Consider the following 27,285-nt stretch of genomic DNA (forward strand, 5'->3'; position numbering starts at 1 on the left):
GTTTGAAACTCACCTGCCTCTGCCTCCCTCCCTAGTGCTGGGATTACAGTGCAGGCACCACACCCAGCTGTCTTCCCATCCTAAAAGTTACACTGCAAGGCTTTAAGAATGCCCTTCTGCACTGACACTTGTGGTAGCCCTTTTATCTATCGCATACCCTTACGACTGCTGCATCAGCACAGCAAAAGTACTGGTGGACACGCTCTTCACTTCACTTACCCCAGAAAAGGAGAGACTAGCTGTACAAGCTCAGCCCGAGAGATCACCTCCTGGTTAAAGATAACAAGGCAGCGAAGGAAGTTTTCATAGGCCTCTGCACTCCGAAGAGCCTTTCGAACCTTGTAGAAACCAGAAGAAAAATGGTTATAAAGAAAAGCAGGGTCCTTGATTATTTTTTAGTAGGGTAAAATTGATCAGATATTTACTAAGGAATTAATGTTATTCTGTTTAGGCATGACCAAAAAAAAAAATCACCTTAAAAGGAGACACAGATGAGGCCCTGGACTACGGACAGTGTCAGCACACAGACCACTTGACTGCTGACTTTAGTTTTGCAGGGCTTTGAGGTAATGTTTATACTCAAGTGCTGCCAAGTGTCAAACAGCAGTCTCCTACTGGCTGCCCTTGGATCAAGATGTAGAACTCTAGGCTCCTTCAACACTATGTCTGCCTGGATGAAGCCATCCTTCCCACAATGATGTCAACAGACTGAACCTCTGAAACTGTAAGCCAGCCCCAACCAAATGTTTGCCTTTGTAAGAGTTGATTTAGTCACGGGTGTCTCTTCACAGCAATAAAACCCTAAGACGGTAGGCAATCAGTGAGGTCTAGGTTCAGTGAGTCTTTGTCTCAAAAAAATAAGGTAGAGGAGACAACACTCGACTGACCTCTGGCCTCCACACATACATACACATGCATGCTGACATACAGAACAGGTAGGTACAAATACACACCCACACACACATGCACTCATGCACACACCCCAACCCAACAAGGGACTGAAAGATGCTTCAATGAATGAAGCACACGCCATGCAAGTTTGAGGTCAGAGTTGGGATTTCCAGAGACATATAAAGCCAGAACCAGGAGGATTTGATCTGTACCTCCAGCACACTTACATTAAGACAGGAGGCAGAAACGGGAGATTCCCTGGAAGCACCAGGGCCAGTTGCCTTGAGCTGTTAGTGGTGTTCAACAAAGAGCCCTTGCCTTTCATGACACGCACCAGTGCTCCCTCTCACACATGCACACAGGCTATTCTACTCACAGCATTGAAAACTAACATCTTAAAGACTCAAAATTTGAAACTGTTTAACAGCTTACAGAAAAAGTCTACCTAACGAGGTACACGAATCGGCAGTTTTAGTTCTAAAAGACAATCATTAGCACTATGCACCTTCATGCCCAGGACATAACAACACACCTGTCTGCTATGTTCAGATTATCTCCTCCTGTGGTGCAGGAGGCACTACACATAACAGACTGGGAATTCACAGATGTACAATTCTTGACAGACTACACTTTTTGTACTGTATGCCAGTTATTTATTTTTAATTTATCAGCTTTTGAGCCTATGAAAAAGTAGAGAGATAGCCAACAGACCCTGATCAAACCACTCAACCAAATGATAAACACAAATTCTGTATCATCCATAACAATTTCTTCTATTAAATTTAAAAGCCACTTTGAGATATTACAAACACTCTTTTAGTTATATCTGTATGTAATATTAACAAAAATGTACTAACATAATTATCCTTCATCAGGACAGCTCCTAGAGGCAGAGAGAAAGAGCTACCACTAATGCAGCCATTAAATAATTTGTTTTCTGCAAACACCCAGAGGTACAGCTCAGGTAACAATGACCACACCATCTCAGGCTTAGTCCTATGAGAAGCCCAGTGGCTGCCTGCCTCGTGTGGACGCCGCCTGCTAATCATCATCAACTTGACTCCAAGGACAAAATCAGATACAGAAACAAAGTCAGACAGAAGGAGCAGTCATCAAGTAGCATCAAAAATTCAACTCTAGTGACTGTACAAAAACACCTACAGATCTTTGAAAACATTTCAATAGAATTCTCAAGCTGGGTATTACAGTGTATATCTACAGCCTATTTGGAGGAGGAAAGAGAAATCAATAGAAGCTAAAAGTCATCCCTGGTTTCAGAGCAAATTTGAGGCAAATCTGGGCAGTTATAAGACCCTGTCTCAGAAAACCAGAAAACTGTCACTACCCACTCTATGTACCATGTGCTGGAACGACCTAAATCACAGACGACCTAAATCATGGAAGCTCCATGGCAAGAGAACACGCCTAGTGTGTCTAAGGTGCTGGGCTTCACGACTAGGACTACCAATAAAGGACGGGCAAGGGGACACACACCATCCTCCTAGTACTGTGGGGCAAAAGCAGGCACAAGTCTACGAATCTCAGGTCAGCCTGTTATACACAGGAAGTCCCAGGTCAGCTAAGGATGTACAGTGAGATCCTAACTTTTAAAGAATAAAAAGAGAAAGAAAAAGACATAGACACAGAGAACAGATGGACAAAGGAAAAACTGTAAGTGGGTGACATGTGGTGCCACTTAAGAGGCCAAAGAAGGATCAGAAACTATAGGGCAGCCTAGGCTAAGTATAACATGAGAGCAAAGGCAACCCGGGTTACACACAGAGTCTGTTTCCAAACAAAACCAAAGTCAAAGAACTAAATAAAAAAGCCAAGAAAAAAAAAAAAATCCCTATCAGTTGACACCTTTGAAACAAAACAATTGTCATTTTGTTTATGCAATTGTCATTTGTCCTTAACAACTAATATCAAATATTATCAATTACTTATGTCATTAGTCTTTAACAAACAATATCAAAGGTTACCATTACTTACCTTATCAAAAAATAATGATTCAGTTCCAACGCCATGCTTGCTGGCATCTGCCATTGAAGACTCCTTTAGACTAATCAGTTTAGGTTTTTTCTGGAATTAAAAAAAACCAAACAAACAAACCCACAAACAAGTAAGTTTGACTTTGCTAAAATGGCTCTACTAATGCTCATGAACAACTTTATTCTCTCCTGTGAACAATGCTTAAAAATGGATGTCCTTCCCCTTTCTGTGCTGACTTTAAACTCGTGACTTTCCTGCCTCTGCTCCCTTAAAAAACAACCCTACTGGCATGTGCTACCATAACCAGAGCCTGGCTTGTGAAATTCAGGGCTAAGCTGAAACACTCTGAGAGCCATTTTTTTATTTTGAACTAAGACTTTGTGGCTCTGACTCTGAGGCTAAGAAGTCAGCCATAATTAAGAGACCAGTACCACTACTATGGTGAAACCTTTGTGTCACTGACACAACTTATGTTGGTCAGGTAGAGCTGAGAAATTAGTGGTGATTAAGAAGAGACCAGCATCAGTGAGGTGACGTCTTCTGGGAAGCGTTTCCTTAGGACCACCACAGAGAAGCTGCTAAAACAAAGAAAAACCTTTATTTTTGCTAAAGATAATACAGCGGGAAGACCACCAAGCAGCAGTGGTGGAGTGCGGCCTGCCCAAACCTACGAGACAATCTGTTGCTGCAGCCATTAGAGCCAGAAAACTAACCGAAGAAACCTGCAGGAGGAGCCCAGAAGATTTTAAGTGGAACCCAGACACTGCACACAGTCATCTACACAGCTGGGAGCTGGAGTTTCCTTTATTCAGACTATGACCGTGCCCTGGTTCTTCCATCTTGAAGCAAAGAAGTATTTACTAAGCTCACTTTTGATTTTACAGGAGCCATAGTAGAGAGACTTTGAGTTCAGATTTTTTTTAAGAGACTGGATTTTAAACTTTTTAATGTAGTTGAATTTATAAAGACTGTAGAACTTTTAAAGTTATTTATGATTCATTATATTCTGATACTAAAATTAATAGGCCATTTTGGAGACAAATATAAAAGGTTCTAATTGATGTATTTGTGTATCAAACCTGATAGAGAGATAGAAAACGATAGATCTTTAACCCACACTATCTCACTGTCCAATAGACAGCATAACCATCTTATTAGCATAGCCACTAGCATTTGTTGTCATTTGATTTTTGAGACAGTGTCACTATGTAGCCCTGGCTGGCCTCAAACTCACAGAGATTTGGCGACTTTGCTGACCTGCTCACCCCAGTGCTCACAATACATGTGTCACTATAGCACCTGGCCAGACTAATAATTTAACATTGATTTTAAAAGGGAAAACAAGCTGGGTATTGTAGCAAACACCTGTATCCCTTCATTCAGTAGTCTGAGGCAGGAGGACTGTAATGAGTTGGCCATTAGCTTGGAGTACTTACTGAATACCAGGTCAGTGAAGGCTAACTGGTGAGATATTTTCTCCAAAACATGCACAAAGAAAAACCCCAAAACCAAACACAAATGAATAGGCTACATAATATAACCCTAGTAGGCAAAATTTACTTTAAAAACGTCACCTCTTAACCACCTCTGAGGAGCGGCACTAGCTTTGTGGGCGGCTGCGGTCTCAGAGAACACGGCCCAGCCCAGCTTCTGCTGCCCACGAGGTGGAGGAACTAAGCACGAGCACACTGTCTGACCTGTGGCTCATCGGTATGGATGGAAACAGATCAGGAAGCAAGCACGCAGGTATTTAGCTGGTTCTTGCAATCCTCAGAATACTTACTGAAGTTAAAGAAACAAAACAACAAGCCATTACTATAGTTAACCTGATTCCGAAACCAAGAAAACACTGCAAGCACCCAAACAACAGGATCTGCCAGAGTATGTCAGTCCTTGCAGCCACATACTTGACACCCACCACCTTCTGTTGTCTTTTTTCATTTAACCAAATTCTGTAGACACCTCTACTCCTTTATTACATAATTTAGAATTCCCGAGAAATCAACATTAAATACATACAGTTTCCTTCTTATCCTAGACACACTAAATCAAAGAGAGCAAGCTGGGCTTCTTAACAAACTTAGGATTTCCTTCTAGTATAGCCCACAGCTTTCCTTGAAGAAGAAAACAATATAGGTAAGACATGTCAAGCAAATAAGAAGCCACAGAGGACAGACCTCTAGTCAAAGCCTCCACTTTGTTTTCGGGCGCTATGCTCACAAGAGTTGAACTTCCCCAGAGACCACTCACTTACTTATGAAATATCAACCAACTTAAGAATCTTCTTCCTGCCAGGCGGTGGTGGTGCACGCCTTTAATCCCAGCACTTGGGAGGCAGAGGCAGGCGGATTTCTGAGTTCCAGGCCAGCCTGGTCTACAGAGTGAGTTCCAGGACAGCCAGGGCTACACAGAGAAACCCTGTCTCGAAAAAAACCAAAACAACAACAACAAAAAAAACACAAACCAAAAACAAAAAAACCAAAAAAAAAAAAAAAAACAAAAAAAACAAAACAAAACAAAAAAAAAAACAAAACCAAAAAAAAAAAACCTTCTTCCTGTAACCCAAGGCAAGTTTAACACATCAAATCATGAGAAGCATTAGTTAAATCTTGGTAACAAACAAAAAGAGCCAGAAACTCATAGCAAAGAAAGAGACAAGAAAAACACAGGAACTGAAACACACAGACTATATTATCCACAGAGCAAGTGCTTTTCTGACCCGCCTTTTGCAAAACTGCTAAGAAGCTTTGTGGGCAACTTCAGAGAGCTATACCAACCTAACCTAGATATACAGGATCCAAACACTTTCCCTTCTGTCTACTCTCACCTTCACTGGAGGTGTGGCTCCTGTTCCAGAGTGCCTGCGGATCTGGCAGCCGTTCTGACTGGGCCTCTGTGGCTTGTTATTCAGTTGGGGCTTCTTCACAGTGCCTCCATGGTCATTTCTCACAGAATCGACCTTCTCAGCAGTTGTTTTGCTTAAAAGCTATGAAGACATACAAGATAGATTAATATTCTGATCAAAGTACCATCTAAAAAGGCCCCTCTTGCTACAGCTTTCAAATGTATGGTAATAATCGTAAATAATGGAGTCTGCCTAAGTAAGATTTACCACCGAGCTGTTGGCATCTGGCAGGAACTGTCCAAACTCAGACAACAGATCTTCCTGGTTTTTGAAGAGACGTGCCACTTGGGCATACACCTCCTGCTCAGTCAAAGCCGGAGTGTAGTTTCCTCCGGCTTCCTTGGCATTCCGCTGTTCTTTCTGAAGACGGACAGAAGGGGTAGTAGATGGTATTAGAAGGACTACCGTTTTGAATCCTAAACCACAAAACAATTATTTTCTGAATGTTTGATATGGCTAAAATATGTTATCTATTTCAGCTACATTAAAGTTTTAAATTACTGTTTTGATTGCAGTCTTTTGAGCAAGAAGTTGCTAAATGACACATCTTCAACTACAAACACATGAATGTTCCTTTAAATTAAACTGATAAAACAGAAGACAGTAGAAAATTTCTTCCACGTTCTCTTATAAATGTATCATGCTTTAAAAATTACCCTCAGAAACTTCCAATATGAAACAAGCATTCTCTTCATGGCTAGTGACCTTAAAAATCCTGACAAGATGCTACAAGGGTAAGCAGGTAAGTAAAAATGGCTTCCTAAACACACATTCTAGTTCTAACCAGGTGCTATTCCCAGTAAGAATTACCCGGCACAATAAATATTCTAGTTGTTCTCAGACTAGATATTCTAAGAGAAACCATCTTGTAAGTAGCACTTAATTGGACCATGACAAAAACAAGCTTTCTGGGCTGCGTGTGATGGCAGCAACCAAAGTCCCAGCTACTGGGGAGGCTGAGGCAAAAAGATCACCAGAGCCCAGGATTATAGAACCTGCTTAAAAAGGGATGAATGAGTAACCAACCCGCTTACCTGGTATGTGTGCAAAATCTCCAAGAATGCTTTGTAGATATCTGGTTGGCCCTGGAATCTGTTCTTGATCTTATTAACATAGTTGATGGCATGATTAAACTCCACAGGTTGATTGTTCTGCAAAGATGGAGCTGTTCCCAAGGAGATTGTCACTGGTGTGTGAGGCTGAACTGGTGGAGAACGTGGGGATGCATATGGTGGGAGTGGGGGAGTCTGCTGACTGGCTGGCGTATGTGCTTGTAGTTGGGAAGGCTAAAAAGAAAAAAGGTATTTTCCTCAAGAACGTAAGAGGTTTGACATTAGGGAAGAAACTTCAAATCAAAAAAGCAACACAAATCGAAAACCCAAGGTATCTGATCAAGCCACATCTTTTACTCATTTAAGGCCATGAAGAACTAATTAAGCCAAGCCACTTAGCTCAGCTCCAATCACACTAGACAAGGTAAGAGACTTAGAAAGTTGTCACATTTTGACACTACTACCTCAGCCTCAAATTTCTGGAACACAACATTAAAATTTCAAACGCAATTTTTAAACTCACTACCTTAACAGGTGCAAATTAAAAAGAAAACCTCATCCTACACAGACTTTTTAATGTCAAGAATAACAACTCAATAGTTCCTATAATCCAATGAAATGTTTCCCAACCAGCTGTGTTCAATAAATAGAATGTTCTGAAATAAAGGGATCCTCTCTTCTTGTGCCATCAGATGCAAGAGCCACCAGCTACACACTGGTTCTTGAGAACATGAAATTTAGTTAGTGCAACTGAAACATTGAACTAAACCTGTGAACTAAAACTTAATTCTATGTAGCTAGAAACTATCCTAGCATATCTGGATCAAGGATATCTTCTACTTATCGTGATTATCAGTTGTTCTGGCAAACAGTTACGTGACTGTGTTTTTTGAGACAGCATTTAATACAGCTCAGAATTTCTATCTTCAAATTCCTTGTCCTTCTGCTTCTAGCTCTAGTGCTGAGATTTACAGATCTGTCATCATAACCAACTCTGCAACGTTTATAAAACGACAACCATTTATGTAATTTGACCATGATAAAAACAATCATTCCTAAGCTAGGTATGATGGCAGCACCTAGATTCCCAATTACTCAGGACCACCCAAGCTCAGGACTGTAAGACTAGCCTGGGCAACACAGAAAATCCATGTCAAAAACCAAAGTAAACCATACGCTACCCTATTCCTGGTGTCAAAGGACTACTACTAAGCCAGCCCCGAGACTAGAGACAAACAGAGGCTGGGGACAAGCAAGAGTCCTAGAGTCTGCTGGCTGGTGTGATGATTTGAGTATCAAAATAATAAAGTCTATATAATAAACATGAACCGAATGAGACGTCAACACCTTCTCTGAGGACGTCGTTGTAACTTGTGTATGCAGGGAAGGTTAGGAGGTGCAGTCTTCTTACAACTCACCTTGCTGACTTTGGCAGGTGTGGGCTGAGGAGCTGGTTGAGCAGGAGTGGGAGTTGACTGGGTTGAAGGCTGGGAAGGATGCTGAGGTGGTGGCTGAGGCTGGGGCTGGATGCCATGGGTGGGGATCTGATGAACCTGGCCAGGTGTTGTCACATTCACCATGTCATTAGTCTGCACCTCAATTTTGTAGCCAGGAGGCAAGAAGGTGTTGAAGCCCATGATCAGGTCAGGGTGGCCTTTAAATAGCTGGGACACTCGGCTAATCACTCCTGGAGTATCAATACTGACAAAAGCAAACAGGAGGAAAGAAAGGCTATGAAAAGCAAGCTTGGCAAAAGCCCTAGAGGAAAACAGTAACTTCTCACTAGGCTTTCTCCAAACAGGAAAACACACAAACTCCAAAGCCATTCATACGCTTGCTCACACTTCTGAGTAATACATACACTCTCTGCAACAAGTCTATCCAGCAGATGTATAGACAGTGCATCTAAAACTGTTCCCAAGCCAGACCCAACCTTGGATTTACCAGTACAGATCTCAATGGGCTTGTGTCTAGACTGTTCAGATGGGTTACTCTCAGTCAGCCATTCCCAAATAGCAGGGTATCTTACATTAATTAAAATATATATATATATAGATAGATAGATAGATAGATAGATAGATATAGATAGATATCATGCATCCTAAAAACTTAGCAGTGTTACTTCCCTAACTGAAATAAGCACCAAGAAGGATTTTAGTGTAGATTTAAAAGTAAAAAAAGCCTAGCACTCTATAATTACCATGAAACCAAAACACAGTGATGTGCAGCTATACATTACTTTAAGGCTAGCTCTTGAGGCTCAGGCAACAGGACTGCCAGAAGTTCAGGGCCACCTTGAGTTACACATCCTAAGACTCTGTCTCAAAAGCATTCCCCCAAAGAAATAATAATGTATAAAAAGAGGATGACTCTGTATACATATTCCCTCTAAAAATCAACATGCTAAGCACAGACTTAAATGCAGCCACACACATCCTTTACCTCTGAGATTTAAATTCCTTCATGATGTCAAGGAAATCGTTGTAGACCTGAGGCTGACTACCGAACTGCAGTTTCACCTGGTCAAGATAGGACAGGGCGTCCTCCACCTGGACAGGGATACATTTCAGAGATCTAAGAAGTCAAAACTTTTAACAGAAGATCATCCATGCTCAAAAAAGGCAATAAAGGAATTATTTATGAAGTAGAAGAAATTTGTACAAACACTGAAAACGTGATTAAAATTTAAAACAAAGGTCAACTCATAAAATCTGTAGCCTTACCTCACATAATTCTGTAGGGAATGATCAGTGACTAATAATTGTATTACCATAGTATCCACTCACCCACCTCCTAAGTACTTGCTAAGAAACAACACAGCAGAACCAACGCAGGCATTACTTATTCAGTAACAAGTTGAAACCCTAACTCCACAGAAACTGACTCATATCTAGTGGTAATCCTAAAATAGTCATTGAAGGCCAGAACAGCACATGTTCTCCTCCAAAGTGAGGGAACCCAAGAGGTGATTTATAAACTGAAAGCCAAGGATAAGTACGTGTTAGCAAACATGAAGAAGGCCGGAAACAGCAAGGTTACAGTCTCATGTAGTAGTTTACTTGCAAATCCAAAACCATCTCAGTCCAGCTAGAAGTATCGGTAAGTACTGGGAAAAAGCTGGATCCAGATCTTGAAGGACCAACTCAGATGTTTTGTCTTCTTCATTTTCATGTATTCCAGGTGACATAACTATAGAATAGACTAAAAGGAGGTAAGGATGGGGCTGTAAAGATGTCACAATGGGAAAAAATGCTCATTTCCCATGAGGACAAGCATGAGGACCTGAGACTGGATCCCTAGAACATAAATTTGGCCCCATTAGCACATGCCTGTAACCCCAGCACAGGCGTCACAGGGACTACTTGGGCCAGAAGAGATCTGAGAGGATGCTGGCGGACCAGTTACTCTCAACTAAGGGAGGGACGGATGGAGGACAGGGAAGAAAAGGACACAAGTTATGCTCTAGGGAGAACTCTAACTGATGTCAGGATGGCTTGATTACAGTGCAAGTCAAAAGAACAGAAAACTCAGATTCAAAATATTTTAGCAAGAAGTGAAGGGATTTGAGGACTAACTGAATAGAAGACACAAGAGAAAACAATCATTCAAAGTGACTTGCCACAAAGAGGAATGAGTTTGAAGGGCCAGAAATAATACAAATATAATTTAGCATGTACTTAGGAGACAGCCAAGTATTATACTCGGATATAATATTTTAAATTGTATAAAATTTTAAATTTTAGGATTAAGAAATGATATGATTTTGGTATAAGCTACAAATTTTGATATACTATAAAATGTTTATGCTCAAATAAACCATTAAGTGATGTTATAGTATGAATGTCCTCTAAAACTCATGTGTCTAATCTTTTAAAATGTGCTTTAAGTTTTCATTTGTATAGCTGGGAATTGACTCCACGGCCCCTGTGCGCTCTACACTAAGTCCTAGTTCATGCCCTCTTTTGGTGGTGGTGGTGGAAGGAGTTATCAGAAGCACTAGCTACTTACCCATACTCCTTAGCAGCAAACGGAAAACAGGGATTTTTAACTCCTGCTGTGCTAGCATTAAAGACAGGATTTGAATATACTAAACAAGACCTCTACCACTGAGCTACACCCAGAGTTCATGACAAAAGCTAATTGCTTCTCTCCTCTTTCTGATAGTATTCATGTGTGTGGGGTCAGACTGACCTTAGGTCAGTCCTAAAATACCATCTTCTTCTTGAGACAGAGGTAAGTAGGCCAGGCTTGCTGGCTAGCTGAGCCTCAAGGATTGGCCTCTGTGTCTCCCCAAGAATTACAAGACATACTCTACTGCACAGTTTTTAAAAACTAAATTCTGGGAATTCAACTCATTTCATTCACCAGCTGAGCTTTCTCCTCAGCCCCCATTCTGATAACATTAGATGGGGTCTACAGAAGACACACCAGGAATGAGGACAGTACCATGTAGAAGAGATGGAGGAAACAGTCTGATGTTTTGAGCCTTCTACCTTCTGCCATATGTGGATAATGTTTTGTTGTGGGTATTTTGTTGTTGTGATATTTTTTTTAAGACAAGGCTTTACCATATAAGCCTGGCTGGCTGGGAACTAGCAATGTAGACCAGGCTGGCTTTTAAGTCAGAGATACCAACCAGCTTCTGCCTCTAAGTGCTGGAGTTAAAGACACCATAACCATATTCTGCTTTTAAACACTCTCTGTTTTTGTATATATGTGTGTCTTTCTCTCTGGTTGTTTGAAGGAGACCAATTCCCATGGGCTCATGTTTGAATACTTGGTCCCCAATTAAAGCTGTTTCTGAAGCATTAGAAGTGCGGCCTTGTTGGAGTAAGTGTGTCACTCTGAGGTCTGAAAAGCCCGAGGCAAGGCCCGGTCTATCTCCTCCAACAGACACAGCAGCAGAACAGACGTGAGCTACCAGCTACTTCGATGCTCGCCACCATGATGAGCAGGCACTAACCCTGAATCTAAAGGCAAGCCCCCAATCAAATGCCTGTTCTCTATAAACTGCCTTGGTCACCGTGTTTCCTCATAACAACAGAATAGTAACTAAGTAAGACACACACATGCAAATACAAACACTGACCCAAAAGTAGCAGGCAAGGATTAATTAGGACTATAGCTCATTGGTAGAGGGCTTGTCCAAATGTGTGAGGCCCCGCGGCCATTGTCCAGTACTGTCAGGGGAAAAAACCAAAAATGCCAAGCAGTGTGGAAATAGGTAATAAAATTATATGGACACACACACACACACACACACAGAGAGAGAGAGAGAGAGAGAGAGAGAGAGAGAGAGAGAGACAGACAGAGACAGACACACACACACAGAGAGAGACAGACACAGACAGACAGACAGGCAGGCAGTTGAGATGGTTCAGCAGGTTCAGATACTTGCCACTAAATCAAACAACCTAAGTTCAATCCCACATGGTACAGAAAAAGAACCAGTTTCCAAAAGTTGTTCTTAGACCTTCAAGATGGAAGTACAGGCTGTTAGTTACATGTCTGCGTGTATGCGTGCACGTAAATGTAATTTTTTTAATTAAAAAAACAAAAAAACGAGGGACAGAGGTAGGGATAGGGTGGTTGATACACAGTAGTGACCCCAACATCTGAGAAGTATAAGCAGAGAAGAAACAATATGATTCTCACTTGTATAATTTTCAGGCCAACCTGAGTTAAGAGCCTTCTCAACCCACACTTCCCCAAAGAAAACTCAGCAAATTATTTTATTTATAATTCCTATCAATCAAGATTCTTTAACTAAAAAAATCCCAACTCTACCGCAAACTTACTCTCCCATCCTAATCCAAGGCTTCCTTACTGGTTTGTATAGAAAACACAGAAACAAACAAGCAGATGGCATGCGTGTGTGCATGGCCCCAGAGCAAGACAGGTGAAGGAAACAGACAATGTCCTTTGGGAGGGCTGACTGGAAAAGGCGGGAGCAACCAGCCCAGCGTTGGGACTTACACCTGCAATCCCAACACTCAGAAAACAAGCAAGACGGTCTCAAGTTCAAGGCATTCTCATCTACACAGTGAGCCTCAATCTAAAAGCTCTCACCTCTACCCAGAAAGGGCTCTAAAAGTGTTTTGGGTAGTTTAAGGACCAATCTATAAAGGCTTTAGAATATTAAAGCACCATTTACAAAATGCAGTATAATAAATCATATCAAAGTCTTCCCCCCCCCCCAGTCTCAACAGAATGTTAAGTTCACAGTAAGCAGTGCTCCCTTTTGCAACACAACCATCCATCTATAAGCAGAGTGTAAAAACCATTGAGTAGAACACCCGTTTTCCCCAAGAGCACAAATAACTTGTGCTTTCTTTACAGACCATTCTCCAGTAAAGCAAATTTCATAAAATCCCTCCCTCTTGTTCAACTACTGTGTTCACTGTGCTATCTGCGTAGTACTCAGTGTCCTTAGGCCAAATTCAACTCCTAAGAATGGCTGTCGGTAAGGCTGGGATCAAGGAGAAGTCAGCTAAGCAGTACAGACATTTAGAGACCTTGGAGAGCAGAATCAGTTCCAGGCTTTCCAGTGGATGCCTGAACCTTGCATTCTATCCTACTACACCAACTTTCTCTACATACATATTTATATTAAAATCTGACTTATGAACTAAGCACAGTAAAAATAAAGATAACTTACCTTCTAGCTTACAAACCTTGGTTTGTAATTTGTCCTGCCTTATCAAGTTGAGAACCGTCACGTTTCTACTTTAAAGGAAGCACTACACGGCTTCTCTTCATTGAGAATCACTGTTTTGGAACTGGGGTCTATCTACGTACAGTCTGACTTTTCTAAATGACTAACAAGAGGATACGTAAGGAGCATGTTGTGTAAAAGGGTGATTTACATCACACTGGGGATGGGCAGTGAGAGATGTCATTAAAACACTATTCATGATGGCACAGTATTTAAATTTTATATATTGCTTACTCTGGAAATTTTTTTATTTCAAGTTTTCAACCAGCTAACTGTGTGTAACTGAAACAGCAGAAAGCAAGTTTTCAAGGAAGACGGAGACCACTACATTAGGGAAAACAAAGTAGAAATTTTGAGAGGCATATGCACTCTGGGGTAAACTGTTCACTCCCAGAATGCAAACCACTACACAGAACTAGACAAGATTAGGCTATTACAGCCCAAGGAAGAGGAAACACTGCACCTTGTGTTTAACTCATGTTTTCTGCATTTGATTTCAGAATGATTTACCTAAGGGTCAGTCAGAAAGGCTGAGAACTACGCAACTGCCACAAGAGTCTAAAAGAAAGGATCTCAAACTGATACTTCTTTTTCTATGGCAACAACACTTCAATTCTGGCATACTTGAGTGCTACGCATTCATACAGCCAACACTTTTGAATATTTGTTTCTCTGGATCAGGCACTGGTGACAAAAGGGAAATACACGTAAGTTTCCAAACAAAAACAAAACAACATTTCTTGTAACTCAAACACTACTCTCTTAGTTAAGGCATTACTTCCCACTGAAGATAAAGTGAGCCAAGGAAAGAAATACAATACTACCTTGAGCCTCTGAAACTGCTGCTGTCCCTGCACCGGTGTAACTGGTGGGGCTGAATGGGCATGGCTCTGGACCACCTGGCCTCCATGAGGCTGGACAGCTGTTGGGTGATGATGACTGCTATGAACTGCTGCTATGGCAGGCCCATGACTGCCAGAACTTTGTGGCACAGCTGAAACCTGGGGTGAACAAAATACAGACAAATTAAGGCATGTGCATTCTTCCCCAAAGGCATCTAGAGAAATAACATATAAATGCACAAAGCATGCATGTGTGTTTCTGCATTCATAAAGATATTAAGAAAAAGAGATTATTGATATTATAGGCCACCTATGTTTAATGTTTTACAGATTTTAAAAATCATTCAATTCAAACTGGGCATGGTGGCACTTGTCTTTTATTCCAGCTCTAAGGAGGCAGAGGCAGGCAGATCCCTTGAGTTTTGGGCCAGTCTGATCTATGCACTAACTTCCAGGACAGCCAGGGCAAGACAGAGACAGAGACAGAGACAGAGACAGAGACAGAGAGACAGAGAGAGACAGAGACAGACACAGACAAGACATTTTACAGCTTTTCATAAAACGTAAGTAATTATATGGACTGAAAACTGGGCCCAATAGCCCAGTGCTCCCCCAACAAGCAAGGACTGTGGATTGGGTCCCTGGAACTTGGAGGAGGAACAACACAGCACCATTAACTATTCTTTCTGAATGTCTGGAATGGCTGGTTTATTACAAGCCCAAACTAGTTCCCATTAAGCATATGTGCACCTATATCTATCGGAGGACAAAATTGTAAACCTATCTGGAAAGTAAAAATAATCCCACAAGCAGAATACCCTTTTTTCTTTTTAAATCCTTATTTAATAATCATCTGTGACTTACTGCTACAGCAGCCTCAAGTGCAAGCATTACATTTATTTACTTCACAGGAGACTCCCGAGGAACAGACACTCAAGTGCTTGCTAACACACATGATGAGTGCCTCAATTCAATCTCTATTACTACAAAATAAAAATTAAAAAAAAAAAAAAAAAAAAAAAACAAAAACAAAACAAAAAAAAAACCAAAAAACAAACCCAAAAAAACCAACCAAACAAACAAACAAAAAAACCCAAGCCATGTGTAGTAGTGCATGCCTTTAATCCCAGCACTCAGGCAGCCTGGTCTATACCAAAATTTCCTGGCCAGCCAGAGCTACATAGTTAGAGACCCTCCCTCAAAACCAAAAAAGTAAAAGCTATTATAAGCCACATTAAGTTAAAAATAATAATAATAATAATAATTAAAAATAAAATAATAAAAGTCAGGCGGTGGTGGTGCATTCTTTTAATTCCAGAACTCAGGAGGAAGATCTCCGAGTTCTGGGCCAGCCTGGTCTATAGGGTGAGTTCAAGAACAGTTAGGGATACACAGAGAAACCCTATCTGAGAAAACCAAAAACTAAAAATAAAAAATGAAACAGTAAGTTCTTCTACTTACATAAAATACAAACTACCTGAACTAAACAATTTTGTTAATCTGAGACATAAAGAGAAATGGTAGTAACAAAGAAGGGTTATAAAGTGTGGGTTAGTGGTAGAATTCTTGCCTGACACAAACAAGAGCCTGCAATCACTCTCGACTAATACACAAGTGAGGTAGGGTGGTATAACCTAGAATCCCACAACTGGGAAGAGAAGGCAAGACAAAAAAGCTCAAGGCTAATCTGGGCTCTATAATGAAATGCTAGTTTATTAAGGAGAGAGAGAAAAGGCTGTGAGGTGTGAGAAAGAAAGAGAGAGAAAACAGGGGTACCTATGAAGGGAGGAAGGAACCTCAGAGAGGTCACGACACAACTTTGGTTACTGTTTTTAACTTATCTCGTGGTTCTTAAGCCTCATATGCATACATTTTAAAACATCTCTTACACGCTTCAGGACGTTTTTCATAGGTAGCTCAATGCTTAATAAAAATCACCTTCAATGAATGAAGCCACCACCCTCATTGTCTATGCCTACTCTCTGCTGGCCCCGGCTTACCTGGTAGTTGGGTGCCACCGAGTACTGAATGCCTGTAGCTGACTGCATGGTCTCAGACACTGCTTCATACACAGGGGGGGCCGGGGCAAGCACCCGGTGCTGGTGAGAAAAAGCCTCTGTGCTTCCAGGAATCCTTCGCTGCTGGGCTGCATACACTGGTGACTCCTGGTCATCCAAACGTCGCTTCATTCTGCACTCATGCTCAGGGATGCACTACAAACCTGCGTAAACCACAAAGTGACAACACAAAATCTCACTCCAGTATGATACACACAACTTAGGACCAGTTGCCCAAATTAATGTAAGTCTGACTTTCAGAACTAATCAACCTCACCTTGAAGTCAATCTCTGAATGAATGACACACCTTACAGTGAGCAAGTTAGAGCTGAAGAAGGCTAAGGGACAGAATTCTAACCAATCTGGTAACACTACGTTAAAAACAATCCTACAGTTCAAAATGCTAACAACTTTAAAGTCTCCTTTTCTAGTTATTCTCCTGTGATGGTCGAGGACAGGGGCTCCCCAGGTCATCTATTTGAATGTCTGGTTCCTAGCTGATGAACTGTTTAGGAGGAGTTAGGTGCGGCCTTGTTGGAGACCTGTCAAAAGCCCACACCATTCCCAGTAACCCCAAGCCCCTTCCCGATCAGCCTCTTGGTTGTGTCTCAACATTTGCGCTCTCTCCGCTCCTGCAGAGAACTGTGTCCTGCTGCCATACCTCTGGCCACGACGTCATGGACTAGCCCTGTGAACGTAGCAAGCCCCAGGTCAAAAGACGTCTTTCCTCTCTAAGTTGCCCTGCTCACAGTGTTTCCTCACAGCAAGACAACAGTAAAGTAACTTAAGGCAGCTCCTGAGACACTATTAGAGTTAATACTGGTTACATACTCACATGCTGCAAAAGCACATTCTGAAAACTGAGTACTGGTTCAGAGGATGCCTGTTACACGGATCAAAGTGGGCCTAGTTATCAGGTAGGTTTAAGTTTATAAATAGCAGTTGTCTTAACAACTGAAGCTGTCATAGAAAGGGATGATATGCCAGGAGCATGAAGTAAAGGTTACCTTCAAGAATAATGTACATTTTAAAAATTTCTTATTTATTTCATGTAATTTTTAGCACTTCAAACTAAAAATGGGAATGAGAGAATAGCTGGCTTCCATGTTTCCTCTGGCCCTTTCTCACATCCTTTACATAAAAGGACGTCTCTTCAACCTAACAACAGGAGACACTACCTTGAAAGAATACACAACGTCTAGAGCCACGTTACCCAGAAACCCACTGGAGGTTTCTGTAAGCGTTTCCAGCATCATCAACACACATGATACACTGGAGTTGAGAAAGAAAAAGAATACTTGGAAGAAGACAGCTTAGTGAGTGAAGGTGCTTGCCGCCAAGACTGACAGCCTGAGTTCAATCCCTGGAGTCAACATCATGGAAAACAGGAGGCAGCTGTAACTGTCCTGTGACATCCACACACATGCCCTGGTACACAAACATCCCTGTACTTGTATACAGAAGAAACATATAAATAGCAAAGGGGCTGGAGAGATGCTTCAGTGATTACAAGTGCTTAATGCTCAATCGTGAAGACTAATGTTCCAATCCCAACATCCACACCTCTTAGGTCACAACTCCCTGAAAACTCTTACAAGACATCTAGCCTCTGCAGAAACCACACTTCACGTGCAAATATCAAGACAGCCTCCAACACACACAAACACATCAGACGAATATATTATCTCTGTTTTGGAATAAGAAATTAGGTCTTATAAATGGATGGCCAACAAAGTCCTTAAGAACCTTTGGCTGCTGCTTCTTAGTTTAGTTCTTCTTGGTTTAAAACCTAGATGTTTTCAGGCAGTGGTAGCCTATGCCAGCTACCCCAGAACTCAGGAGGCAGAAGCAGGCAGATCTCTTGAGTTCTATGACAAGGCCAGCCTGGTCTACAGAAGAGTTTCAGGACAGCCAGGGCCAAACAGAGAAAGAAACCCTGTCTCAAAAACACAAAGCAAACAAACGAAACCCATGTTAGTCTTCTAAGATTAATCTCTAATTGGAACTAATAAGAAACTAGTTTTTTATAAATGATAAATAAACCAAATATACACGAAGAACACAGCACAGAACTATGAAAAAATCAGAACATTCATTAGGCACTGCATTCTAACGAAAAATCTCATTTGAAATTTTATAGCTTTGGTCCCATTCTATATGATTATTGTGATGCTCATATGCTATGAGCCAGTTTATAAGAAAATGTTTAAAAAAAAAAAAAAAAAAAAAAAGCAGCAGCTGTAGCAATGGCTCAGTGGTTAAGAGGACTGGCTGTTCTTCCAGAGATCCTGAGTTCAATTCCCAGCAACCACATGGTGGCTCACAACCATCTGTAATGGGATCCGATGCTCTCTTCTAGTGTGTATAAAGACAGTGACAGTGTACTCATATACATAAAAATAAATTTTAAGAAATAAAATAAAAATTGTAGTGAGTCTTTCACCGGTTAAGTATTAAAGTGCTTTAATTCATTGTTGTGAGACCTTGTTCTTATCCTTTGTTTTGCTCTACTTTCACATGTAAAATTTCCGTATATGTATGGGTAATTTACCTGCCTGTATGTCGGTGTATCACATGTGTGTCTGGTTTCTGAGTAGTACAGACAAGGACCAAGCCAGGCAGCAGCAGCTCACTCTTTTAATACCAGTATTGAGAAGGCAGAGGCAGATCTGAGTTCAAGGCCAGCCTGCCTGGTCTACAAAGCAAGTTCCAGGACAGCCAGGGTTACACAGAAAAACCTTGACTCAAACAAACAAACAAACAAAAAAGTAAAATTAAAATTTATGGGATGCAGTGATGGATTAAACCCAGGGCCTTGTAGATGCTAAGCAAGTACCGTTAAGTTACTTCCCCAGTCAGTAATTTTATGACATATTTAACTACATTCATTTCTAGAATTTTCTTCCCAAGCCATTAATATAAAACTGCAAAGATGGTATCCAGAGCCTGCGTGCTTCCTTCATTATGCTCCTTTTTTGCCAATGACTTACCTCCCACTAGTCGCTTCCCTTCTAGTATACAGCCATCCTTTCTTCCCAGCCCTTAGCATCCCTCATTCAGAGAGCTGACAACACTTCCCAGCAGCTCTCCTCTATTCTCTACACTGCTTTCAAAATATGCCTCAAATGTAAACCTCAGCTACCACTAGCTTCTCAATAGTTTAAATTCAAGCCATGGACCTGGATAGAAGGCTTGACCTGATGGTTAAGAGCACTGGCGGCTCTTCTAAAGAACCAGGGTTTGATTCCCAGCATGCACATGGTAGCCCACAACCAGTCTGTCACTCTGCTCTAAGGGCATCATGGCTCAAGGATGAGGCTTAGAAGAACTTTGGGACTAAGTTCTTGCCTTCCACCTGACTGAGACAGGGTTTTGCTGTCAAAGCTTACTCTAGGCTAGGAGACTAGGAGACTAGCTTGTCTCTACCTCCTTCCTGCCTTGCAGTTCTGGAACTACAAATGTACACTGCATTTCCTGCTTGAGGCTAGTTGGTTCATGAGCTTCCAGGAGACTATCCTGTCTTCACCTCCTGCCTTATAGGGGTTCTGGGACTACAAACACACACTACCATACCCTGCTTTTCACTTGGATTCCAGATTGAACTCATGTTGTCAAGTCTGTGTGAGAAGAGCTTTACCTGCTGAGCCACCTCACTGGCTTAGCTCTTAAAAGATATAGTTTAAGTCGGCTGGAGAATGTTCAGGCCTTTAATCCCATCACTTGGGAGGCAGAGCTCTATAAGTCTGAGGCCAACCTGAGCTGTACAAAGAAACCCTGTCTCAAAAAAAAAAAAAAAAAAAAAAAGCATAGTTTATTTTGTTGTCAGGTGTTCTATGAAAACGTAAAATGTGCACACTCTTTAATTTATTGCAGCAGAGTAGGAAAAGCTGAGTGCCAAGCACTAGCTAACTGAGCTACATCCATATTGTGGGAAACTGAACAACTCTTACAAAAATCAGTGCTCTCACCTGAAAACATGCTAAGTGAAAATAGGCCATGCAGTATGTACACTGTAACCTCATATATGATACACACCATTTACTCAGTACTTGTACAATCCATGTCACGTACTTGTGTTAAGTATACTGCAATATCACTGAGAAATAAATCAAGAAATTAGACTTCAGGGGCTGGAGAGATGGCTTGGTAAATCAAAGTGCATACTGCTCCTTCAGAAGGACCTGAGTTCAGTTCCTATCAGCCATTCAGGTAACTCACAAGCATCTAACTCCAATTCCAGGAAATCCAAACTCTCCAGGCCTCCCTGAGCACCTGTACTCATGTAACTGTGTGCACACACACGGACACAGACAGACAGACACACACACACACAAACACACACTCTCTCACTTAGAAAATATAAATGAATAAAACAAAAAAAGCCTCATAAGGGCTGGAGAGAGGGCTCGCCAGGTAAGAGGACTTGCTATTACAAGGAGGTCTCAGCACAAGAAAATCTGATTTCAAGATCATGCTACCCTCCCGTCAGGAATACCACAAGATACCTAAGGACATTCAGCAGCTTAGAGAAAGTCCGTGACTTTCTAGTGTCTCTTCTGGAATGCTGCCTTCCAAGTGCAATGTTCCTCCTCCACCTCCTACAACATGTAGTTGATTCTGATGTGTGGTAAAATCGTATGTCTTTTCTGACAAGAATGAAATTCTTAGGGACAAAGACTGTTGTGCATCAGTCCAGAGTTATTTAAGCAGGTGATCAATTAAATGGGTGTTGTCTCAATTCAGTCTCAGAATTCAAGTAAAGTCTAAATCTTTTTTTCTCATTTTTTAAAGATGTATTTATTTTTAGCAGGGCAGTGGTACATGCCTTTAATCCCAGCACTCTGGAAGCAGAGGCAGGTGGATCTGAGATCAAGGCCAGCCTGATCTAAAGAGATATCATTCCAGGATATCCTGGGCTACACAGAGAAACCCTGTCTCAAAAACGAAATAAAAAAGATGTATTTATTCTTGGGTGCATATCTGCTTATGTGCCACTTTTGTGCCTGAATGCCTCTAAACAACAAGGCTTTGGATCATCTACAACTGGAAATACAGATGGTTGAGAGCCACCAAGGATGCTAAAAATTGAACCTGAGTCTTCTGGAAGAGCAGCTAGTGCTCTTAACCACTGAACCATCTCTCCAGCCATCTCCCCAGCCCCCAATCTATTTTTCTCAAAGCCAAAAGCTTTGTCACAGATAGCTACTCAAAATAAACAAGCACGATTACTATAATTCCACCTCTGGATACTGATCCAAGAACTAAAAGCAAGGGTTTGAACAATATTTATATACTATGTTCCCAAAAAATTATTCATAAAAAGCACAAGGTAGGGCTAGTGAGCTATCTCAGTGGTTAAGCACACTCACTGCTCTTTCAGAAGGCCAGGGTTCAGTACCTAGCATGTACATGGAGGTTCACAACAGTCTGTAACTCTAGTCCCAAAGAATCTGATGTCCTCTTCTAGCCTTTTTGGGCACCAAGTATGCACATAATACAAATACATACATACAGGTAAAACATACATAGAAAATAAAAATAGACAAATCCACACGGTAGAAAAAATGCCAACTGAAAGATAAGTAATTGTGGTATATATGCATACAAGTGAGAGAAATCCTGACATATACTACAGTATTAGTCAACTGGGAGGACAAAACGAGGTAAAAGACATCACAGTTCAGGCTAGCCTGGTCCACAGAGCAAGTTGCAGGGCAGCCAGGACTACACCACATCAAGTGGTTCATAACCATCTTAACCACAACTCCAAGGGATCAATCCAATGTCTCTGGTTTCCTAGGGTACCTGCATCCACATGTATAATCAAATTAGAATTTTATCTTAATAGAGAGACTTACTGTTTCATGCGTGTAAAGGTTCAACAGTGGGAGATGTCTGAGTTCTGAAGGTGAATGGTGGCGAAGGCTGCACAGGACGGGAGTGTACTTAATGCCACCGAACTCAACTAAAAAAGATGAAAAACTTTAAATCAGAGCGGTAAACTTTATGTCTTGCATATTTTATTTGAGTTTTTACTATCTCCATTGGGGGAACCATGCATGCTTGAGTCCATGACAGAGACATACTTACGGCAGTTTCCTCCTTCTACCATGGGAGTCCTAGGGATCAAACTCAACGCTTGGCAACATGTGTTTTTTACCTACTGAGCCAACTTTCTAGCCCACAACTTGTTTCTTTATAAGTTAGGATTTCTCTCATGTATCCTAGGCTGGCCTCAAACTCACTATGTAGTTTTTTTAAATACAAACTTTTGTTTTGATTAAAATTTTTACATCTAATATCTCACACACACACACACACACACACACACACACACACACACACACACACACACACACAATACTATTCCATCAAAAACCAGAGATAACTTTCCACAGTTGCAGAGACTGGAGGCCGCCTACCTGGATTCAAATCCCTGTCTGATCACTTCTCAGTCACTCCTGTGTTCTTGAGGCAGAGTCTGGTGTAGCCCAGGCTGAGACAAGGACTGCCTTGAACATCTACTTTCCTGTGTCTAGCTCCAAACTGCTGGGATTACAGATATATTACTGTATATGTGTATGATGTACCTATGTGGGAACTCATACAAAGGTCCATCTCAGATCCCCTCCAGGGATCAAACTCAGCTCTCCAAAGTCTGGGAGCAAGTCTGTACCCACTGAACAACTCTGCTGTCCCTAGTTAGTCTGTATTTGTGCATACACAAGCCAGGTCAACCTCAGCTAGCACTCCTAAAGTCCATTTTTCAAACAAGCTCCTTTACTGCCCAGGGGTTGGCCCAAGTAGGCTAGAACCAGGGATTTCCCCCTACAATCTACTGCTCCCAGTGTTAGGAATTCAAGCCTAGGCTACCATACACTTAGATTTCCATGGCCACTTTTTCAAGTATATTCCAGGAATAGGACAAGTCTTCTTGCTTCAGCGGCATTTTTACTGGCAGGTATTTCCCCAGCCCCTCCCCTTGTTGTCTTTGAACTATTCAGTTATTATTGTTAGGACAGTTACACAGATGTGATAGTCAGAGGACAACGTTCAGGAGTTAGCTTTCTCCTTCCACATGGATTCCTGGGATCTAACGTAGTCTTTTTTTGTTTTTTTTTTGTTTTTTTCGAGACAGGGTTTCTCTGTATAGCCTTGGCTGTCCTGGAACTCACTCGGTAGACCAGGCTGGCCTCGAACTCAGAAATCCGCCTGCCTCTGCCTCCCAAGTGCTGGGATTAAAGGCGTGCGCCACCACCGCCCGGCTAACGTAGTCTTAAGAGTTAGCATGGCAAGTGTCTTTACAGACTGAAGCCACCTCATGAGCTACCTTCACTTGTAAAACATAGTGCATTTCAAAATAGGGATGGAACGCTAGCTGAGGCAAAGGCAAGAAAATCACCGAGTTCTCCGCAGGCTGGGCGCCAGAGCGAGTTCAGATAAATGAGTGGCCCATTTCACCAATCCACAACTCAAAGCTGCCATAAAACTTAAAAGTTACACCTGTGTACACCACTCAGACATCCACACATGCATGCACATACAATTACACACATTAGCAAATGACCAGTGCCTGGCAAGTACCTGGGGCAGAGGGAAGCTGCTGTGTGAAAAATCAAGTACTGTCTTTTTAATAGAACATTCAAAAGATATAGTTTGATATACTTTTAGTTGGGGAAGAACACTATCCTAATTACTGAAGGTCATGAACAGAACCTCTGAATTCTAAGCTCCCTGACAACAGCTGCCCCGAACAGCCTTTCAGGATATTGGCTGCACTGGCAAGATGGCTGTGCTTTGCCAGGAATCTTGTCAAATACGCATCTCAAGTCTTAAAAAACAACAACAACAAAAAAAACCTTCTTTATGCAAACTACTTAAGGCCTAAATGTTGAAGTATTAACATTTTATTTTTCAAAGCTGTATTTCAGTTATTTTTCACTGAGTGTATGGATGTGGGGGTGTGCATCTGTGTCCAGGTGCCGAGAGGCCAGAGGTGTCAGTACTTGGAGCTTGAGATACAGGTTGACATGGGTGCTGAAAACTGAACTCAGGTTCTCTTAGTGAGAAATACCCACTCTTCACCACTCAGCCAATCTGTCCAGCCTCCTAGATGCTAGTAAGTAAAAATAAAGCATGTACTAATACAGATGCACGGAAAAGGAAAAAAAAAAAATCAAACATAGCTAGGTTCTTATATTTTTAAAGTCTGGGACTTACGACTTTACAATCTAGAATACACATTCTGTAAGAGTATGAATTATGCCTGGCAGTGGTGGTGCACGCCTTTAATCCCAGTGTTTGGGGGGCAGACTAAGTTTGAGTTCAGCCTAGTCTACAGGGTAAGCTCCAGAACACCCAGGGCTACAGTTAAACTCTTGTTTCTAAAAACAAAACAAGGAAAAAAAAAATAGGATATGAATTAGGTCATCTGTATTTCCCAGTCTGTACTTCAGATGGTAGAATTAACTATAGGGCCAAACTTTCCTCAAAGACGAAGCATTCTCTCCTACCGCTTATGTGTACTACATCTGTAACACATCCAAGTTTTTATCTTTCAGCCTCCACCTCCATTCTGTCACCACTGCTGTGATCACTTCTCTAGATGTAAAGTGAGCATTTCACCTCTTCACTAAGTACAACACAGGGCATGGGTTTTCAGCCTCTACAGAACAAAGGACAAACCCAAAATTTAGCTTCAGAAATTATCCATCGACTATGGGGTTAGAGAGAGAGTTCAGTGCAGACTGCAAAAGGACCTAAGTTGGGTTCCCAGAACCCATGTCAGGTGGCTCATAACCACCTGTTAACTCCACCACCCAAGGGACCTAACATCTTGTTCTGCCTCCCCCCCCCACACACACTTTAATACAAATCTTTTTTAAAAGTGGTTTATACATACTCATTCAGACATTAATACATAAATTAAGGACTCGATGTTTACTTTTCATGAAAAGTTCTCTAAGATCAACAACAACATCCATCTAATATGGTTACAGGTGCATAAGTCAATAGTGGCTAAAGTAACTCTCTAACACAGGTTGGTAAGCTATGCTACACACAGGTTTCATAGTTCAACCTACTTAGTATCTAAAAAGAGCAACCTTAAGCTTTAAGGTCTAACAATTACATAAAACCAAAGGAGAACACAAAATTCTAAGTTACCTTTGTAAAGCTAAGCCTATGAAACAAAATCTTCTGTAGGTGAAATCAGTCAAGAAATCAGAGTATTTTACTTTAATTAAAAAAAAAAAAAATCTTCGAAGCCAGCCAGGGATACAGAGTGAAATCCTGCCTTTAAAAAGAGAGAGAGAAAAAAAAAAATCAGCCCTGAGGTCTAGCCTAGTGATGAGGCAATGCTTATGTACCTTAAATAAGCTCCATCACACACAACCATCTTTAAATATCATCTTTGTCAAAGACCAGTTTTAAGATTAAGAAGTATATCCAATCCTTCCTCTAGAAATAAAATCTCAGCTTTGTAAGGAGCTCGAATGGCAAACTGGGTTTAAAAATCCTAAGGTACCAAAACTGGTAGCAAATTTTAGCTACCTACCCACCACTCCATGGGTGCGAAGCTCAGCCCGGTAAAGGCACAGTAGCTGAACACCAAGGGAACTCCGGGAAGGTTGGCGCCCTCCACAATTCCAGTCCCTGATCACTCTGCCCCTCCCCCACCGGCCACTGCCGGGGAAGCACGGGCACAGCACCAGCCGCGCCCCACCGCACAGACACTCCAGAGAGGACGCTGAGTATCTCGTCCCAATAATTACAACTAAGAGGAGCAGCTGACCACGCTTCTACTCTCCCTAGCTGTTAAGGCGCCATCCACGATGCGTGAAGCAAAGTAGGGACTACAGCTCGGGCCACGATGCCCCAAGAAGAATGGATGGAGAAGTCACGGCATAAAGTCGGGACACCTCCACCGCTCTCAAGTCACAAGGAGCCCTCCCACCCACAGGGGTGCAGGGCGGGGCAGACGCCGAGCAGTGACCCCCCGCCAGACGCGACAGCGGGCTTTCCCCAGCTCCGCTTCACTGCTAAGGAGGCGGAAATCCCGGCGGGGGCGGGGCGGGAGGGGCGTGGCATCACAGCCCCGGACGCGCCTTCCGGCCAACCGGATCCCGCTAAGGCGGGGGAACACGGGCTTCACGCCCCCTCGCCGCCGCGCCCTGAAAGCCACACGCCGGGACCCTCGTCCCGTCTCGCACACCCGGGGACCCGAAGCAGTACAGCACGTGGCCCCGCCCACAGGGAGTAGGGGCGGGGACACAGCCGCGGGTCTTTAGCGCGAGCCCGCCCCGCCCCTTTCTCCACCACCGCACGCGCGCCGGCCCCGCCTCTGATCGGCGGGACTAGGGCCCGCCCCTCCGTGCGCACCGGGACTACGCTCTCCTCCCCCTCCCGCAAGGAGTGCGGCTCCGCTCCGCCCCCCACAGCCACGCACGGGAAGCCGAGGTCAGCCCCCCCGAAAAACACACGCCCTCCAGTCCCGGGTTACCCGCCACCCGGTTGCTGGGCGGACCGCGACGCGGCGTGCTCTCACCGCAAAAGCTCCAGCCACTCAGCCTGCGCGTCTCTCCCGGCGTGAGCCTCGCACCCAGCACGGAGGCCCCGGAACGGCGCGGGCACAGGCCCGCAAGAGCGGACTGGCAACCTCCTTTGCGCTCACGAAGCGGTCACAGGCCTGGGTGCCCAGACTGGGAAGGAGGGAGGGAGGGAGGGAAACTCTAAGGGGGGAAGGGGAGGGGGGAAGATGGAGAAACCGTCTCTGCCGCCTCTACCGCCGCGGCCGCTTCTCTGTTACCCGGGAAATCCCGCCCACTCTCC

The 27,285-nt window shown here is 42.6% G+C and overlaps 1 protein-coding gene across 6 annotated transcripts in view; it reads right to left on the bottom strand.

The window, feature by feature from the left end:
- The window catches only part of Sin3a (SIN3 transcription regulator family member A), a 59,985-nt gene that overhangs the window by 28,590 nt on the left and 4,110 nt on the right, over window positions 1–27,285 (bottom strand). For 3 of the 6 annotated variants that reach the window (XM_076925644.1, XM_076925645.1, XM_076925646.1), the window contains exons 2-11: window positions 22,314–22,420; window positions 16,398–16,618; window positions 14,380–14,556; window positions 9,283–9,389; window positions 8,259–8,541; window positions 6,823–7,074; window positions 5,996–6,148; window positions 5,711–5,869; window positions 2,884–2,973; window positions 220–338 (exon numbers count right to left, since the gene is read on the bottom strand). In XM_076925644.1, coding sequence (XP_076781759.1) covers window positions 220–338; window positions 2,884–2,973; window positions 5,711–5,869; window positions 5,996–6,148; window positions 6,823–7,074; window positions 8,259–8,541; window positions 9,283–9,389; window positions 14,380–14,556; window positions 16,398–16,586 — 1,529 coding nt within the window. In that variant the 5' untranslated portion in view covers window positions 16,587–16,618; window positions 22,314–22,420. Of the gene's footprint in view, window positions 1–219; window positions 339–2,883; window positions 2,974–5,710; window positions 5,870–5,995; window positions 6,149–6,822; window positions 7,075–8,258; window positions 8,542–9,282; window positions 9,390–14,379; window positions 14,557–16,397; window positions 16,619–22,313; window positions 22,421–25,620; window positions 25,751–27,001; window positions 27,274–27,285 lie in introns of those variants that run through there. The other 3 variants (XM_076925643.1, XM_076925642.1, XM_076925647.1) reach the window with 3 other exon arrangements.

Source organism: Arvicanthis niloticus, chromosome 26 (assembly GCF_011762505.2).
Source record: "Arvicanthis niloticus isolate mArvNil1 chromosome 26, mArvNil1.pat.X, whole genome shotgun sequence".
Classification (NCBI taxonomy): domain Eukaryota; kingdom Metazoa; phylum Chordata; class Mammalia; order Rodentia; family Muridae; genus Arvicanthis; species Arvicanthis niloticus.